The sequence below is a fragment of the Opisthocomus hoazin genome, chromosome 5, assembly GCF_030867145.1.
Source record: "Opisthocomus hoazin isolate bOpiHoa1 chromosome 5, bOpiHoa1.hap1, whole genome shotgun sequence".
Classification (NCBI taxonomy): Eukaryota; Metazoa; Chordata; class Aves; order Opisthocomiformes; family Opisthocomidae; genus Opisthocomus; species Opisthocomus hoazin.
Window position 1 is genome coordinate 86111033 of NC_134418.1, and position 19359 is coordinate 86130391.

Here is a 19359-nt window from a genome sequence, read left to right on the forward strand (position 1 = left end):
GAGGACCTCCTCAGAGGCCCTGAGCTACCTGGTCTAACTTTGAGGTTGGCTGTGCCTTGAGCAGGAGATTGCACCAGTGACTTCCAAAAGTCCCTTCCAAGCTGAATCACAGACTGGTCGGGGTTGGAAGGGACCTCTGTGGGTCATCCAGCCCAACCCCCTGCCCAAGCAGGGTCACCCAGAGCAGGCTGCACAGGACCTTGTCCAGGCGGGTCTTGAATATCTCCAGAGAAGGAGACTCCACAACCTCCCTGGGCAGCCTGTTCCACCACAGAGCTTCCCTCTGGTGAAACTGCTGGGTGAAGGGGGAAGAGGCTGTTCCATGGAGCAGGGGGAAGGGGTAGTGCTGCGTACCAGACCCGGGCATCCTCCTCAGAGGCAGCTGCTGTTCTTCCCAGCTGCTCAAAGCACTTTCTGTCTGGAGGAGGAGGCATCTCAATGAGTGTGCAGTAGGGGCAGCTTCATCGTGGTTTTTGGTGCTAGCTTCTAGCTGCAGGACAACAGCATAGGCTGTGCGAGAGGAGAGCTGTAGAGTGGGATTATCTCCCTCGTGCTCAGCAGAGGGGACACAGGGCCTCTACTAGGACACTGCTTGTCAGATACCTCTTTGGGTAAATAGTGAAGGAGACCTGGGAACTGGTTGTTAAAGGTGGATAACAAGATAACCTCATCTTGCCAAGTGGTCTCAGCTGCCACCGCTGTCAGCAGAAGGAAATGGTGCACTAGGCTTCCCGAGCAGTTCTCAGCTCCTTGCAGGTGATACTCAGGTATGCTTTAAATTAGTTGATGAAATGCTACAGTACTACTAGATGCTTCTCATCTTCTCTTTTCCACCCAGTCGTTTTGTCAGTGTTTCCTTGTCCCTATGCCTGTAAGACCGAACCAGCCCCCTTCTGCTGCCACAGTGCCCGTTCCCTCCTGGTGATGATACGAAAATTCCCCGCCGTAACTTCTGGAGATGTGAGTAATGCCGCTCCACGCAACCACCACCAGATGGTAATGAAGAGCAGACTGGTTGTGTGTCTTCTGTGGCTTCAGTGTATTACTGCAATGGCAAATTTTGCTTTTGCAAGCAGAGCTGACAAGCACAGCTCTAAACACCAATTTGCTCAGCTGTTTACAGGCCCCTGGGCCACTGCAAAAGTCTGCTTGGCAGCTCTGTTTGCATAAAATAATCATTCTGTTTGCTTTTATACTAAAACATTTTAATGGGAATGTTTTCTACCTAACATACGGATGCTGATATTCTTATTTAGTACAGAGATGTTCTCATTCTAAGGAAGGTGCTGACTGCAGTTGGTGTGCAGCTGTACAGCCTATCCCTTCTCAGAACGTAGATGTGGAACGTAGTGAGGTGCCTGTATGCCTTGCTCCTTCTGGAGCCATAATATTTCTTAAAATGTCGTGATGTAAAGAATGTGTCTCTTCCAAGGTAGAAAGGAATCACAGAATCACAGAATGGTAGGGGTTGGAAGGGACTTCTGTGGGTCACCCAGCCCAACCCCCTGCCCAAGCAGGGTCACCTACAGCAGGCTGCACAGCACCGCGTCCAGGAGGGTCTTGAATAAAGGAGGTAAAGAGCTTGGAGAAGGAAGAGTGGTTTAGGGTTTTCACAGAATCACAGAATGGTCAGGGTTTGGAAGGGGCCTCTGTGGGTCATCTAGTCCAACCCCCTGCCGAAGCAGGGTCACCCACAGCAGGCTGCACAGGTTCTTGTCCAGGCGGGTCTTGAATATCTCCAGAGAAGGAGACTCCACAGCCTCCCTGGGCAGCCTGGGCCAGGGCTCCGTCACCCTCAGAGGGAAGAAGTTCTTCCTCATGTTCAGCTGGAGCTTCCTGTGCCTCAGTTTGTGCCCGTTGCCCCTTGTCCTGTTGCTGGGCACCAGTGGAAAGAGTCTGGCCCCGTCCTCCTGACACCCACCCTGCAGATATTTGTAAGTATGTATTAGGTCCCCAAAAGGAGGATCTCTCTGTTAATGTGTGTGCTTGACACCAGCAAAGAGAGCAACGATGGGAAGTGACCTTCTTATTCTCTCTCACCAAACAAAAGAAAAGTGTCTCTTTTTTGTTGAACATCGTTGTCAGTGCAGAGGTGGTGCTGAGCACGGCCCACTGACCCCCCAGCACAGCGAGATGAGGGAAGGGCAGCACGAACAGAGCCTCACCAGTACTGGTAGCCCCAGACTTCCGAGAATCAGAAGTCAGCCCCACACGGGTCGTGAGATTCGCGAGTCTCGGCTTTACTTCTCTGCCCGCAGGATTCGGGGTTCCTTTTGCAGTACCTTGGAAAATACCTGCCTCTGGAAGCTGCACAAGGTTTGCTGCTGGGGCTTGGGGCAACCAAAAATGTTGACACATTTTGCATTAAGCTTGGTTCAAGGTCCTGTGCAGCCTGCTGTAGGTGACCCTGCTTCGGCAGGGGGGTTGGACTAGATGACCCACAGAGGTCCCTTCCAACCCCTACTATTCTGTGATTCTGTGATTCTGTGGTGGCCCTGGCAGGAGAAGGCAGGGTACAGGGCAGTGGCTTCCGATTCCTCCCCACCAGCCTGGGTGCCACGTCCCACACCTCGATGGAACAGAGGCGGCCTTGTACTTTTCTTTTTTTTAGAAAAATCTCGCTTCTCCCCACACAAAGGGATCTTCATCATATTTTTTGGACATGCCCATTTGAAAGAAAGCAATGAGGAGATCTGCTTTATTCCCCACGGGGCTGCTGAGGAGGTGGCAGTGACCTGCCCTGGTGACCTTGCATCTCTCCCTCCAGCTTGCAGCCGTGACATGGGTCAGTGACGTCCCCGATATTTTTTATCATCATATTTTTTGAACATGCCCATTTTGGACATGCCCATTTGAAAGAAAGCAATGAGGAGATCTGCTTTATTCCCCACGGGGCTGCTGAGGAGGTGGCAGCGACCTGCCCTGGTGGCCTTGCATCTCTCCCTCCAGCTTGCAGCCGTGATATGGGTCAGTGACGTCCCCGATATTTTTTATCATCATATTTTTTGGACATGCCCATTTTGGACATGCCCATTTGAAAGAAAGCAATGAGGAGATCTGCTTTATTCCCCACGGGGCTGCTGAGGAGGTGGCAGTGACCTGCCCTGGTGGCCCCGCATCTCTCCCTCCAGCTTGCAGCCGTGACATGGGTCAGTGACGTCCCCGATATTTTTTTATCATCATATTTTATGGACATGCCCATTTGAAAGAAAGCAATGAGGAGATCTGCTTTATTCCCCACGGGGCTGCTGAGGAGGTGGCAGCGACCTGCCCTGGTGGCCCTGCATCTCTCCCTCCAGCTTGCAGCCGTGACATGGGTCAGTGACGTCCCCGATATTTTTTTATCATCATATTTTTTGGACATGCCCATTTTGGACATGCCCATTTGAAAGAAAGCAATGAGGAGATCTGCTTTATTCCCCATGGGGCTGCTGAGGAGGTGGCAGCGACCTGCCCTGGTGGCCCTGCATCTCTCCCTCCAGCTTGCAGCCGTGATATGGGTCAGTGACGTCCCCAATATTTTTTATCATCATATTTTTTGGACATGCCCATTTGAAAGAAAGCAATGAGGATATCTGCTTTATTCCCCACGGGGCTGCTGAGGAGGTGGCAGCGACCTGCCCTGGTGGCCCTGCATCTCTCCCTCCAGCTTGCAGCCGTGACATGGGTCAGTGACGTCCCCGATCGGACGAGCGCGTGCGCTGGGGGAGCAGCAGGGTTAGGTGAGAAACGAGAGGTGGAGGCGTTGGAATTTCGTGATGCTTTCTTGCCGGGAACACTTGTTGCCCCAGATGGGTGGTTCCTGCAGTTGGGGCTTCCACAGGCGCATTCCCATTGCAGTGTGTAGAGTAGAGGTCCCCTGAAATATGAAGCTCACAGTTTGCCTCCTTAAACACCCAAGTGTCAATCACTAGAAGAATCCACATAAATCCTATTGCAATCCATAATAGCAACATATATATATATACACACACATGTGTATGTATATATATATATATATTTGGTACTGAAAGGGTTTTCTAGCTTTATTCCAAGCAATCAAGGACATGTGTGTTAAAATAACCATGGTACTGTGGAACAGTCCTGTAAATACCATATGTCAGAGGAAAAAATACTCGTCGGCTAAATGCATGTGGGCATCAGTTCCTGCAGTTCCGTGGGAGTCCTGGCCGGGGAAGCGAAGCAAAGCTGGGCCGGCTGAAGGTTCGGTTTTGCACAGAGCTTCTGCCGTGCTTCGAAAGGACAGCTGAGGAGCTGGTTAGAGAACTGGCCTGGGACGCTGCAGACTGACATGAAGCTCCTGTTCTGCTGCAGATTCCTCACCTGGTGCTACGGTGTTGGGTTGCTACTTAGGCTTTTTGCATCTCACTTCCCAGGAAAAGAGAAATAATAGTGCTTTCTTACGTCCAGTCCTTAGTCCTATCTTTCTAGCCTGGCAGCTCTTGAGAGAAGGGAGTACATTGGTAACATGTTTGCTACAACGAATGCAACGGGATCCTTTTAAAACGAGGGAACGGCTTTGTGATCAGATGCTGAAACACGAAGCCGGACAGAAAACTACCAGCACTACAGCAGGGAGGGAAAGCTGGACTGGAAGAAGAGCCAGAAGGAGCTTAACTATCTACCTTACTGCTCCCAGAGCAGAGCCTAAACTGCACTCAACAGACCCAAAACGGAGACTCCTTAAACGTAAGCACATCGCTAGAGGGGCAGTCAAGGCCCACCGTGTCCTGGCATCTCCACCGATGGAGAGCTCTGCCCTGGACAGGTAGTTCAGGCTTCTCCTGGGCTCCAGATCAAAGCCTTGACAGAGCCAAGGACAGGTGCATTTTGTGTAGGTTCCCATGATGTCTGTCACGCGTGTGGATGCAGGAGAGGAGGGAAGCAAAAGACCCCTTGCACCCTTGACAAGGCGTGAGGAGGGGAGTGAAGGACCTTCTAGTTAGCTGCACAGAAAATACCCAGATCTTTTCTTGGTCATCTACCAAAAATGGGATTGGGCTATACATTTTCCAAAGAATGAAGATTCAACCCCTGACAGGACAAGGGGCAACGAGCACAAACTGAAGCAGAGGAAGCTCCAGCTGAACGTGAGGAAGAACTTCTTCCCTCTGAGGGTGATGGAGCCCTGGCCCAGGCTGCCCAGGGAGGCTGTGGAGTCTCCTTCTCTGGAGATATTCCAGCCCCGCCTGGACGCGGTGCTGTGCCCCCTGCTCTGGGTGACCCTGCTTGGGCAGGGGGCTGGGCTGGGTGACCCACAGAGGTCCCTGCCAACCCCGACCAGTCTGTGATTCTGTGACCTCTGAAGAGGATGTGTGTGAGGACAAGACATTTGATCAAGACTATAAGAAACTCTATTGAGATGGGCAGAAACTGCAAAAACGTCCAAGAAATCAATGACTTAGCTATGTAGATAAAGAAACATTGAGCTGCTTGGCAGCGACTCCAGGTTTATCTCCTCTTTTCCAAGCATTAGATGCTTTTAACGATGCAACATACAGCTGGGCATTAAAGATTTTCCAAGTCTTTTCCGTATAAGCTTGGCTGTCTTCACGGATTTGATGCCAGGACTAAATCAGATCAGAATCAGCTAAATAATGAAATCTGCTGGGGAAAACGATGTAACCTATAATTTACCTATATAACCTGTAATGTTGGTGGAGCCTACAGTTTACAAAAAAACCCCTAAAGGTTAGATAATGCCTTCCATGAGAAAAGTACCAACTTCTTTTTTTATTCCACTTAATCTCAGGGCAAAGTAGAAATGAGCAGAGTGATGAAAAACTTTTCTGCTTCTCTGTGTGTTGTGATAAATAAAAAATTATCAAGCTATACCTGAAGATCCATAGCTTTCGATAAAACTGCTTTGGAGGCACGGCCTGAATGTCTGCTTCGTCAAAAATCATTCAGAGGTTACATCAGCACAGGGGCAGTAAAACAAAAAAAAAAGTCTATTTAAGATATTCAAGTTCTTTCTGAGCATATGGAGCTGGGCAAAAATAGTCCCCTTCTTACAATAGTCCACGATGGGTGAGATTTCTTCGGGGAAATCTTGGAAGAAATGGTGGTAAAAGCTTGAGAAGCTGAGAAAATGCTGAATTCAGCAAACACTTTTAGGGACCGTCAATCTAGCCTGTGACCACTAAATCCTTCCTGGAGTCATCAGGTTCTCTGAGAGAGGTGCTGTGACCCAGAGATGCTTTGGAGTGATCCAAGATCATTGGAAGCAGTGTTTGTAAAGTCAGCATGTATCTGCTGGTAGCAAAGCAGTACCCTGGGAGTTTCTGTATTTGTCTACGTTACAAAAGAATCTAGGATATCTCTTCAGCTGTAGTTAAAAAAATGTTGAAATTAGTCGGGGCAATGCATATGCCAAAAGGTACAAGCAAGTACTCGGAAGGGATTTACCTGGCTAGCAGGGCGGTTTGCTGTCATTTTGAACTGTTTTATGTTCCCATCTAGCCTGGTTCTGTGAAAGTTTCAGCAGTGGACAAGTGACAACGGTTGTTCAGAAGTCAAGGACCTCTGGTTTTGGTGTCAAGCTTACTTCGTTCTTGATAGCCAGGGCTGGATCTAAGTGAGATACACAAGGCTTACAAGGAGTGACTGAAGGAACCAGGGCTGTTCAGTCTGGAGAAGAGAAGGCTGAGGGGAGACCTTATTGCTCTCCACAACTACCTGAAAGGAGGGTGTAGTAAGGCAGCGTTGGTCTCTTCTCCCAAGTAACCAGCAATAGGACGAGAGGCAATGGCCTCAAGTTGCGTCAGGGGAGGTTTAGGTTGGATATTAGGAAAAATTTCTTTACTGAAAGAGTGGTCAGACATTGGACCAGGCTGCCCAGGGCAGTGGTGGAGTCCCCACCCCTGGAGGGGTTCAAAAACTGTGTAGATGTGGCACTTGGGGACATGGTTTAGCAGGCATGGTGGTGCTGGGTGGATGGTTGGAGTTGATGTTCTCAGAGGTCTTTTCCATCCTATGATTCTGTACTAACCACTGATAAATTTGAAAAGGTTTTGAACTCATTTCTGAATTTACAGAAAGTGGTTTCTCCGTTTCTTTTAGCACTTGTAGGGAGTAAATGGCACCCAGCAGCACCTGGATCCTACACCGACAGAGCCTGCGGCAGGGAGGGTGTGACAGAAGGGCCCTGTGTCTCCCTTTTCTTACAAAAAACAACATGACAGCCTGCTTGGAAGCCACGAGTACTTCTTGCCTGCTGCCCTGGCACAGCGTGTCCACAGATCTCTCAGCCTGGCGTTACCTGTAGTGGAGAGACAAAAGATGTCAGTAATATTATAACAGACTATAATTCTTTGCTCTAAGGAACCTGGGAATCACTCAAAGAGCAGCTCAGTTCTTGAAATTGCTGGCTGGGGGATAACTGAGCGACTTTCTTTGATTTCTACCAGTAGCAGAACTACTGGGCCTAGGGCATCCACGTTCTTCACAGTCTCAACCCAAGGGTGTCGTTGCCTTTCTTCCACGGCAGAGCAGGGGTTTGCTCCGTGTCTGTCGCCAGCCAGCAGAACTCTTCCCAGTTCTGAGCTACTGTCTATTGCCCTGGATGAATTCTGCGAGTTTGGCTTCTGCCAGCAACGTTTTTCCGAGGTATCCCTAGATCAGATAATCTCACTGAGAAATATCTTCAATGTTCTGCAAGAAGGGATTACTTCTTCTTGCAAGGGACAGGAAGTTCTTCATGAGGAAGAACTTCTTCCCTCTGGGGGTGATGGAGCCCTGGCCCAGGCTGCCCAGGGAGGCTGTGGAGTCTCCTTCTCTGGAGATATTCAAGACCCACCTGGACAAGGTCCTGTGCAGCCTGCTCTGGGTGACCCTGCTTGGGCAGGGGGTTGGGCTGGGTGACCCACAGAGGTCCCTGCCAACCCCGACCATTCTGTGACTCTGTGACAGGGTTTTCTGAAGGATAAACAGCATCAGCAAGCTAAATGGGTTTCAAGCACGGCTTTAATTGTTTTTCAAAGGAATCCTTTCCACACCTCAACAATTGTCACGCTCAGAAGAACAAGACTAAGTGTGGGGGACCCTCCCACGCCCTTTTCTTCTCCTCCTTCCCCCTTCTCTTGCCCTCTCCGCCCAACCATCCCAACAGCCGGTGACAGACAACCAACGCTTCCGAGTGGGTTTTGCTGTAATTGCTGCAGAATCCCTTGGACCTTGCATAATAGAAATTATTTGGGTCACCGAATCTCGTTTCCTAATTATAGGGATGAAAAGGAAAAAAAAAAAAAAGATATAATGTGAAGCCATTCCCTTACTCTGGCGTTTTTTTTAGAAATCCGGGGTAACGCAGCCCGTTTTGGGTGCGCTCTCCTTTAACCTTGAAGCCAGAGTTCGCTCTCCCCTTGCCCGGGAGCCGGGGGACCCTCCTGCTCCCCAACCTTCCTCCCCGGGGGACCCTCCTGCTCCCCAACCTTCCTCCCCGGGGGACCCTCCTGCTCCCCAGCCTTCCTCCTCCGGGGGGACCCTCCTGCTCCCCAACCTTCCTCCCCCGGGGGACCCTCCTGCTCCCCAACCTTCCTCCTCGGGACCCTCTGGCTCCCCAACCTTCCTCCCCGGGGAATTCACCACTTCTCCCCCGCTCCCGGGCTTGTCCCCCTCCTCGGGGGAGCAGAGATGATGGGGACAGACGAAGGCTTTGCCGTCGGGGGCTGCCCAGCTCTCCGCAGTCCCACGGGGGGGCTGGGTCCCAAGGGGGTGGGGATCCATGGGGGACCGGGTCCCACGGGGGGGGGGGGGAATCCATGGGGGGCCGGCTCCCACGGGGCGGCCGGGGGGATCCATGGGGGACTCCGGGTCCCACTGGGGGGGGAGGATCCATGGGGGACCGGGTCCCACGGGGCGGCCGGGGGGATCGATGGGGGACCGGGTCCCACGGCGGGGGGGGATCCATGGGGGACCGGGTCCCACGGGGCGGCCGGGGGGATCCATGGGGGGCCAGGTCCCACGGCGGGGGGGGATCCATGGGGGGCCGAGTCCCACGGGGAGGGGATCCATGGGGGGCCAGGTCCCACGGGGGGGGGGGATCCACGGGGGGCCAGGTCCCACGAGGGGGGCATCCATGGGGGACCGGGTCCCACGGATGGCCGGAGGAGATCCACGGGGGGGGATCCTTGGGGGTACGGGTCCTACGGGGCGGCTGAGGGGGATCCACGCGCGGGTCCCACGGGGGGCCGGGGGGGTCCCACGCTGCGGCGGGGCGGGGCGCGGGGCCGCGGGCGGGGCGGGGGCGGGAGCGGCGGGGCCCGGCGCCTGTTGCCCCCCCCCCCCCCCCCCCCGGCGTGAGTTACCGGCGCCGGGGAGCTCGGCTCTCCTCCGCCTGGCAACCGGGGGGCTGCCGGGGCCCCCCCCCCCCCCCCCGCCCCGGACGAGGCGTTTAAGGTGGCCGGGCGTGAAGCATGGCATGCGGGGATGGGCTCTGCCAAGGAGCCAGCCATCGCCATGTCCTCGGGTCTCTCCATCGCCCTCCTGCACTGCCTCTGCCTGGCGACCTGGTGAGTACCCCCGGCGGGGGGGGTTGGGGGGGTGTGCGGGGAGGGGGGGGTCGGTCCCTCGGCTCACCCGTTCCCTCTTTGCCTCCTAGCCTCACCGGGCCCCCGGGGCAGAGCAAAAAAGAGGAGAAATTGTGGCCGGAGAATTTCACCAGCATCCTCAACAGCCTCCTGGATGGTTATGACAACCGGCTGCGACCGGGATTCGGGGGTACGGGGTGGGGGTATGGGCGGGGGGGGGGTGTGGGGGGCCGCCCGTACCGACCCGGTACCCACCGGCAACGTGGCGGGGGGGGGGGACCGCGAGAAGCCCCGCAGCTGGTGCGCGTTGGCTTGGTGAGGACGGAGGGAACCTGCCTGGCGTTCGGCTTCTTCAGCTCCTTGGTGGGGTTTGACCCCGAAATGCCACGGATCGGGCCCCGACAGGACCAAGTGTGCTTCTCCCACCCGTAAGAGGCCGGGTCTGGGTGGGTTCTGGTCCACTCGTGAGGGAAAACCGGAGCGCGGTGGCCCGGGTGAGCCAGCGCTGTACCACAGGTGCTCCCATTCGCCTTCGGACGGTAGAACGGGTAGACCTGATGGCTGTGGGGGGTCCGCACCGGGGGAGACCCCGCTTTGCCTCCACCCGCGCTCGGCGTGCGGGGTCTGCGCACCCCGCTCTCGGCCCAGGGTGCCCAGGTGCGGGGTGGGGGTCCGCAGCGGGGGAGCCCCGGGTTTGGCTTCCCCCGCGCTCGGCGTGCGGGGTCTGCCTTCACCCGCTCCGGTGCGGGTTTGCGGTGCCGAGCGAGCGGCCAGACTTGCTGTTCTTTGCTGTGGGGTGACTTGGAACCAAAATCCTTAGGATCGAGACAAAACGAAAGTTTATTTTTGTAGCGTGGCATGAAGATGTTAAAAATTCAGATCTTAAAGTTAAAAAAAAAAAAGAATTTAAAAAGAAATGCTACAGTCCTCATGCTGCACAAAGATACGAGCGTTTGATGGGCTGCTTCCTAGGCAGCGTTGAATGAGATCTTTGCGTGGGTTTGTGTTGCGAAATACTTTCTTCCTCCTCTGAAAGCACCTTCTCCACGCACGTGATCCGTCTACGCCGACACGCGTGCCGACACGCTCCCCGCACGCCGTGTGCGGCGCTTACGTGCGTGACGGCGGCGGTTCAAAGGGCAGCACCTGGCACCGTTGGTTACGCCGTTATTTTTCCAGGTGTGTGGAATGAAGGTGGCCTTCTGCAAGGTGGCTGGCACCTGGAGTGAGCAGGAGGCTAAATTCGTTAGCACCCAGAGGACCTGCTGGGAGCCGGTGGCCTTTGGTAGCTCAGTCTCTGCGGAGTTGCAGAGATGTGCTATGTTTGGCATCGTTTGAGGTTGAATGCCAACTAATTAGTCATCTAGCAAAGATGCTTTATGGGCATTATCAGATTTCCAAAATTAAACACTGAATATGTACTGTGACAAGCAGTTGGTGCGGATTTTTATTTGAATGCAGTTGTCCTTTGCAGGATATTTTGCACGAGTAGAGCTTTTTCCTCAGTAAGCGTTGCAGACTTTCAGGAAAATCAAGGAGAAAAAGTTCATTGTATCTCCTTGAACTTTCGTAAGGGCAGTATGGAAGTAAATGGTAGAGGGAGGGGAAAAAACCCTCAGATTTCAGCCTGGGGAAAACCCCTCTGGGTGAATATTTCACAAGATGGATATTATATTGCTTCGTGCTTCTTCCTTCCTTCCAACATCTAAACCACACATCTCTGAGTTTTGAACTTCTAAGTAACACGTGGGGGAAAAAAGCTTTATTTTTTTTAAAATCATACCTGCCTCGCTCACTCCTTAGAGCAAAAGTTATCCTCACCTGGTTTTACAAGAACGGCTTTAAAAACAAAAACTAAACCAAAACCAACCAAAGAAAGGAATTTCTGCAATTGGTCAGGTTTGACTTTTTGGTATAACAGTGAGTAATAACTATGGATTCGTTATTAAAATATGCACCATCCGAACCAAGCTTTCCCTCTAATTTGGGTTCTTTTTGCCAATCAATCTTTATGACAAATGGGACTTGCATCTTTGAAGTGGGTCGCTCACGGGTTTGTAGCGTAGCGAGCGAAATGTCAGAGCGAATGGGAGCATTTAGAGGCGCACAGTGTAGAGTGTTTTGGTACCCTTCAAGCTGCATCACTTTCTGATGAACAGCAGAATATTTATTTTCGTTTTATTCTTGAAGCTGATTCACCATCTCGTTTTCCTGTAGCTCGAAATGAAACGGAGGTTTTATTTTAAGAACAAAAGGCTGCGCAGGGGTCTGACTGATGCTGGTTTTAAACTTCAAATCAGTGCAAACATTTCTAATTCTGGGGTAAATGATGTTTAAAATCAGACTTTGGGGGGGAGCCAAATTCTGAATTTTGCTGGCATCTTCCAGAGTTGCCACAAATAATGATTCACGAAGATTTTTCGCATGCAGAGCGAAGTAGAAAACGTTAAATTTTGGAGGCTCCCTAAAACTGGGTCCAAATTCTCCAGGCTGTCGTTTATTAGCACAGTTTTTGGTAGTTACAGAGGAGATGGTAGGTTGCCCGAGCACGCTTACAGATGTGGAAACGGCCTCTGGGGAGGGTTTTGAACCTCAGCGGGGTGTACTCAGCTTGTCTTGGGACTTCTGATGCGGGAGCATGGCGTGTGTCGAGGGTCAGCGGAAGGATGAAGTTCCCCGTGTCATTCGGTTGACACCTTGTGTTACAAACTCGCTTTATTAAATGGATTTTAAAAAATAAAACTAAGAAGTTGCTGTCACTTACTTAGCACTGTGCGGTTTGGTAGCGTAATAAAAAAACCCAAACAGAAGGGTTTAATAAAAAGGTTATAAAAGACCATTTAAGTGAAAGTTGCCATTAAGTTTGGGGGGGGGAGGGAATCTGGAGAAGCGAGAGAGAAGCGAAGAGATTTCACCTAGAAATTTAATGAAACGAAGGAGAATGGGTGGGTTTGTGTAGTAAAATAAAAAAAGAACCCAAACCCAAGTGCTGTCAGGCAGACTTGAAATGCATAGGAGCTTTGAATTTCAGGAGGGGGATGGTCTTTAGGGACCAATGAATAAAGCGACGCTGTGTGGTGTTTGGAGACAGTGTGGTGGAGATGAAGTCAGTTCCATTTTATTTAATTCCTGAATTGCAGAACGCCGTTTGGGATGCGTGGGGATCTCCTGGTGAAAACCGCTCTGTGATCCAGCGGATCGTAAGAACAGGGAGTTTGCAGATGCCACGTGTAGTGTGGTTAATTGAAAGCGTGATCTGCTGGGAAACTTGAAGAGTGTTGCCACAGGGCTGTTTGGATTCGGCTGGAAGACTTTGGAGCAAAAGCATTTCTAGTGATACCTTGACTCTAGTTTTCATTGGCTTTTTAACAAAATTTCTATATGACAGAAAAAAAAGGAAAACTATAGAAAGCGGCAAAACCTGGGTTGTCTCTGAAAATGCCCTGGTTACCTTTCTGCTGGTGACTATTTCAAAGAGACGGGAGAAATCCAGATGGCGTTTGGAAAGCAGCATTGCTGGAAGTAAAAGGCCCAGGTCTGGTTTGCCGTTTTGAACACTTGCGTGGTTTCAGACTCTTGCCTGAGCAGCTTTGACATCAGCGAGGGCCCGATTCAACCCTGTGTTGGGTTATAACTTCAGTAAATGTGACAGTGTCTTTGAAACTTTCACGGTACGGTAACTCATCTCACGTGGGGAAGTGAGAAGGAATGGGGGGCCTGAAGCTGGTGAGGACAGCCTTGCTGTCTGCTGCCATGCATCTGCTAATTTTCATGAATTTTTCCGTTAGCTGTGCCTTGTAGAGAACATCTCATCCCTAGTGTCCTGCTTTCCATGGCCAGTTTTGTGGCCAAACCAAAGGAAGAGGGTGGTGTGTGACTTGTCTCCTGCCCAAGGCTGTTGGATTGACTGCGCAACCTGCCGACGTTGGCTCTAAACGAGGCGGTGGTGTCACCCATAGAGTGTTGCTGCCTGGTTGGGGTGTGGTTGGCCATCAGTCAGAGAGAGCTGGTGATGGTGTTACCTGCAGAGTGTTGCTGCCCAGTTGGGGTGTGGTTTGCCTTCAGTCAGAGAGAGCTGGTGATGGTGTCGCCTGCAGAGTGTTGCTTGCTGGTTGTGGTGCGTCTGGTCATCAGTCGGAGAGAGCTGGTGACGGTGTCGCCCGCAGAGTGTTGCTGCCCTGTTGTGGTGCATTTGGCCATCAGTTGGAGAGAGCTGGAGCTCTTCTGTCCTCTTGGGTTCCGTTGTTTCTGTGAGGTAGAGCCTGGCGTGAGCTGCCTCCCTATCAGCTAGCACAACGGTGAGAGCTCTGCGGCTTTCTGTTTAGAGGTTGCCACTTAGCTGGCTGATGAGTAGAAGGAACAGGACCACGTTCATTCATTTTACTTTTTCTTTCCTTCCTCTTTTCATATTCTCTCTCGTGAAGGCTGAGAGAGCTGGGGCTGTTCAGCCTGGAGAAGAGAAGGCTGCGGGGAGACCTTAGAGTAGCTGCCAGTGCCTGAAGGGGCCTGTAGGAAAGATGGGGAAAATATTTTCAGCAGGGCTTGTTGTGATAGGACAAGGAGCAGTGGCTTTAAACTAAGAGAGGATAGATTTAGAGTAGATATAAGGAAAAGATTTTTTACCATGAGGGTGGTGAAACCCTGGCACAGGTTGCCCCGAGAGGTGGTCGATGCCCCATCCCTGGAAACATTCAAGGCCAGGTTGGACGAGGCTCTGAGCAACCTGATCCAGTTGAAGATGTCCCTGCTCACTGCATGGGGGTTGGGCTAGATGGCCTCTAAAGGTCCCTTCCAACCCAAAGCATGCTGTGCTTCTATTCTACACCTGTGAAAGTGCAGCTGAATACTTGGTGGAGTTAAAGATGTTGGCTATTGTCTCCCTTAGGAAGGACAGGAGAGGGCTTCCCTGCCCCTTCCAGCCTGCGTGATGTTTGGCTGATGAACAGCGTTTCTGAAGAGTTTCATGTCCTGTCAAGGCAGGAGGAGGGCCTTTAGTCAGAAAATAAACACAGAATACATTTGAAGAGCAAAGACGATGTTCTGGTTTTAGAGAACGGAAAAGTATCTACATGATTATCTGCCCTTGTTAGGAACTCACAGGTACCTTCAAGGTTCCATCGCTCAGCGTGATAGAGGTAGTAATTTATTTATTTTTTAGATTACAAATGGACTTCAGTGAGCACTGTAAAGTGAAGCCAATCCTTTTTTTTCGGGCAGTTGTCCAGTCTTCCTCAGCTGGTGAGAGTAGATGACTCAAAGGCTTAGCAGGATATGGTGTTAGGTACCTATAGTTGACTGAAGGGAATTTGGCCGAGGTTACTACTGCTTGAAGTCATTGCCATCTGTCTGTTGCTCAGTGACCTGTAGAAAATTAGCTGATATTCTTAGTCCAGTTCTTAGCAGGCAGGTGTCCGCATCATGAAAACTGGCACCGGTATCAAGCTTGTTGGCTGCCTCAGAAGAGATGCTTTGCTGATGAAGAGGCAAAGAAACCCAGCAATCTCCTGATTTCTGGGGGTATGTTTTCCCCTTTTCAGGGTCCAGACATCCTGATGGATGAACATAGGTAGAGACAAGGGTGATTGTGCGCTGCTGCAGTTGTTGTATTGGTCTTTTGGTAGAGGATGTAGCCCATGTGTTTGAATCCCACATCCATTTTTTTTAAAATGCCCTGTTCTGGCTTCCTAGCAGAAATCTTGCATATAGCAGGTGCTCTCTGGTCTTCTTTCTGATAGACTGAAACAAGAGAACATGCTTCATACGATGGGGTTTTTTAATGATGGATTCTTTACTTAAAAGATATCAACCCAATTCAGGCAGCAAGAATCTGGAAAGAGAAAGCACTGAATCTTTCACATGTAGTTATATTTAAAAAAAAAAAAAATCTGTAGCAACTACTTTTTTTTTTTTTAGATGTATCCGTAGGAACTGATGTAATATAATTTCATGTAGTTCATATATCTTGGGACTGATCCCATAATAGCACTTAAATTGTACTTTGCGTGTCGAAACCTTAGCGCAGACTTTTTTTGCCGATGTTCCCGCTCGGTTGCGTGACTCCCGATGGCAAAACCTGCCGTGTACAGAGAGCCTGTGCGGGACGCGACTGTTTACAGGCAGCGGAGATCTCCGCAGTGACAGTTGCCCATGGAGACGCGGGGACGGTGGAGCCCCGAGTCTTTCGCTGGGAGCCGCGCTGCAGCTCGACCCATCTGTTGGCGTCCAACGCCTGGGAGAGCTGTCTCCTGTTCCTCTGCGCCAGGTCAGCTCCTGGCATCGCTGCTCCAGCCCATGGGCAACATCTCCCTCTAACACCCAACTATTCTGGCTTTCTGCAGGGGTTGCTTTTAATCCTGCCTGAGCTTCTTTGCAGCCTGTTATCTTGCAAGCAGTGATTCAGACTTAACTGTTCCCACTGCAGTGTGTAGGACTCTCCTCCTAGTTCATTGACATAAAAATACACACCAGCAGGTTATAAATAGTGCTTCAACATTCCCGAGGATTGATGGTGGATAGATGCTTTCTGAACATCCATTGAGGGATAAGCCCAAACGGTCATATTTAAAGTTAATTGGCCTTCTTGCAACTGGCCGCCCTTTATTGCCGGTAATAGCGTGTTAAGGATTCTAATAGGATCTGCTGCTCGCAGAGCCCGAGTTGATGAAGTGGTGCAACACCTTCATTTCAGAGGGCTGCTTAAATCACCAGTAAAAGTAGGTTAGGTGACTACAGCTCACCTCCTCTTTGCCAGGAATTCCCACGATTAATAATAGTTTAAAAAACCCCCTCAGCATGACTCACTATTTGTACGCCCGCTATTGTCACCAGCAAGAGCTATGTTTTCTTCTAGAACGAGGAGAAGAAGGGATAGGTTTTGGTGTCGCCATAGATACTCCTGGGTTGGCATGAAGCGCTGGGATGTGCTAGGAAATCCAAGGTTTGGCCTCGGCAGCTGAGAGCGGACGATGTAGGTGGAACGCGGGGAGCACGACGGGGCTGTGGGTGGAGGAAAGGCGTGAGGGAGATACTCGGCTTCTGCCGTCTGCCCTCCTGCGAAACGTGTTACCGCTTGTCCGAGGCTCGGCATCCCACAGAATCACAGAATCACAGAATCACAGAATCACAGAATAGTAGGGGTTGGAAGGGACCTCTGTGGGTCATCTAGTCCAACCCCCCTGCCGAAGCAGGGTCACCTACAGTAGGCTGCACAGGATCTTGTCCAGGCGGGTCTTGAATATCTCCAGAGAAGGAGACTCCAAAACCTCCCTGGGCAGCCTGTTCCAGGGCTCCGTCACCCTCAGAGGGAAGAAGTTCTTCCTCATGTTCAGACGGAACTTCCTGTGCCTCAGTTTGTGCCCATTGCCCCTTGTCCTGTCCCAGGGCACCACTGAAAAGAGCTTGGCCCCATCCTCCTGACCCCCACCCTTCAGATATTTAGAGGCATTTCTAAGGTCCCCTCGCAGCCTTCTCTTCTTCAGGCTGAACAAGCCCAGTTCCCTCAACCTCTCCTCGTAGGGGAGATGCTCCAGTCCCCTCATCATCCTCGCAGCCCTCCACTGGACTCTCTCCAGTAGCTCTTCATCTTTCTTGAACTGGGGAGCCCAGAACTGGACACAGTACTCCAGATGAGGCCTCACCAGGGCAGTGTAGAGGTAATAAATAAAGGCTGGAGAGCAGAACAGCAGCTACTAAATAAAGAGTGAACCCAAGCGTGGTGTTAGAGCGGTGCTGCTGCTGCTGTAGGATTCCTAAGAGCATTAAATCTCAGGCTTCCAGATCTGGAGATTAGTTGCTTGGTCTCAGCTCTCCCCTTCTTTCCGAGAAACTCCAAAAGACAAACTTACAAAAAAAGCCTCTGAACACTTATTGCCCATGAAGCCGTAATCATTTTAATAAAACAAAAGAAATCGATGCCTGAGGAGAAGCAGCTCATGCCTGTGGGAAAAATCTGTCCCATTGCCTAATTTGATATCATTATAAAATGACAGGGTTCCGAGAGCTAAAGAAAAGAAGGTATTGCCAGAGGAAAGCAGTTAAAGTTTTGGGGTTTATTTTGAGGAATATTTCTACTTAGTTGCTTAGAACTAACAAATAAAGCGGTTTCTGAAAGGGATGCTGAATACTGCGCTCGGTTCCCAAGAGGGATGAAGGAACCAAGGGCAATATTTGGTATTCTCTTATTATTCAGTAGCTGAGACTAATTCCTACATTTTCTTATGAGAGCCATGTGGAAAAATGACTTTTTCATTTCTATAGAACTTTCAGAAACATTCGAGGTTCAGGTGAAACAAATATTTATATATTTAAGCCAACCCTAGATAAATGGTAGCCTTGTGATCACGGCAGGTCAGATAGACAGGGTTGCATCTCTTCTCCTTCTATGTAGGATTGTGCTTTCCTCCCCTATTTTCTAACGCTGTAGAGGAACGTCCTCGCTTCCAGTATCTTGCCAGCTCCAGTGAGAGTTTTTCCAACCTCTTGGAGCTCTTCTGCTCCCCAGATGGAACTATGTTCAGGGAATGCCGTTGGACCGCGGGGCCGGTGCAGCGAGGGGTCTGACCACTGGTGGGTTTCCCTGACCTGCAGAACACTCCGGTACTTGGAGAAAGGGGAGCAGCTCCCATTTGACCGTTGGGAGAGGAACCCACTGCAAGCGAACGGCGCAGGGTGGACGTGCGGCATCTGGAACCTGGGAGTTTCTTCTCAAACCCTCGTTGAGACAGGCATGCCAAACTACCCAGCTTTCCAGGGACCACTGAGCTACCCACTGTTGTAGGGTGAATTTTCTTCAGATTTTATCTCGAAAAAACGTCCTTCTGGGAAACTGTTGACTTCCAGCAAACTAGTTTTTTGACATTTAGCTGAAAAAATCCTTAGCTGTTCTGCTCTACATAACTTGCAGACTGGTTAGTGAAATAATTTTACATGGTTTTATTTTACTTTTTGTTCGCAGTTTGACACTTGTTCTAGGTGCAAGAAGTATAGGTTCCCTGTTTTCTGGTTGCTTACTTCTTTTGCTCCTTTTAACATTTCATTCACAGTGACATCTGTGAACAGTGATTTTTTTTTTTTCCCTTTGCGAAAAGGACATATTCTTCTGCTGCTAACAGTCAAAAGTCTTTCCTCCTCTCATTTTTAGAGTGCAAACACTGTGCTAAAGCCTGAATTTACAGACTTGAGCTGCTTATCCTCTCGAGAAATTTGTGTTGTAGGGGTTTAGAAATTGTGGTTGCGAATTTGTAGATCATATATTTTTTTCAGACATATACTGTTTGGTAAGACCATCAGTAGGTTTTTTTTTTTATTTTATTTTTTTAATTTATGATGTGAGTTAATTACCTGAATTAAACCGTTAGCTAATGCTTTGATTGCAGAATCATCACAATAATTGGAACAGGCCTAAATCCCAGGGAAACTCATTAGGGCACCTGGCCTTTGGTTTAAGGGGAACTGTGGAGTGTAGCCTAGGGTGGATGCCCATCTGAAATGTCAGGGTGTTTTGTCCCGTAGTAAAGGAAAAGGCACGTTAAAACGAAACTGCCTTCTCCGATGGCTGCTCCGTGGTACCCAGCTGTGCGGTGCCAGACCTCTGCTCGGCGCTCCGTGCTGAACAGCGGCGTGAGCATCGCTGGGTCTTCAGGACAGGCTCTGGGTGGCCGTCCGGACCGAGGTTCAGACCCTCCAAAATGCTGAGGTATCCCCCTCTCACCTTGATTGTTCAGTATTAAAGCACTGAAGTGCAGCGCAGAATGTGGATGCCGTTCTCGATGCTGCAGTATTAAATTGCCCAGTGCAAGCCACGCTGATGTCCATGGTCCAGTTGGAGCCA

The 19359-nt window shown here is 50.6% G+C and overlaps 1 protein-coding gene across 2 annotated transcripts in view; it reads left to right on the plus strand.

Annotated features, from left to right (window-relative positions):
- The first annotated feature begins 9360 nt into the window (after window positions 1-9360).
- GABRA4 (gamma-aminobutyric acid type A receptor subunit alpha4) overlaps window positions 9361-19359 on the plus strand; it is a 48859-nt gene continuing 38860 nt past the window's right edge. For both annotated transcript variants that reach the window (XM_075422042.1, XM_075422044.1), the window contains exons 1-2: window positions 9361-9512; window positions 9602-9720. In XM_075422042.1, the coding sequence (XP_075278157.1) occupies window positions 9430-9512; window positions 9602-9720 (202 nt within the window). In that variant the 5' untranslated portion in view covers window positions 9361-9429. The remainder of the gene's footprint in view (window positions 9513-9601; window positions 9721-19359) is intronic.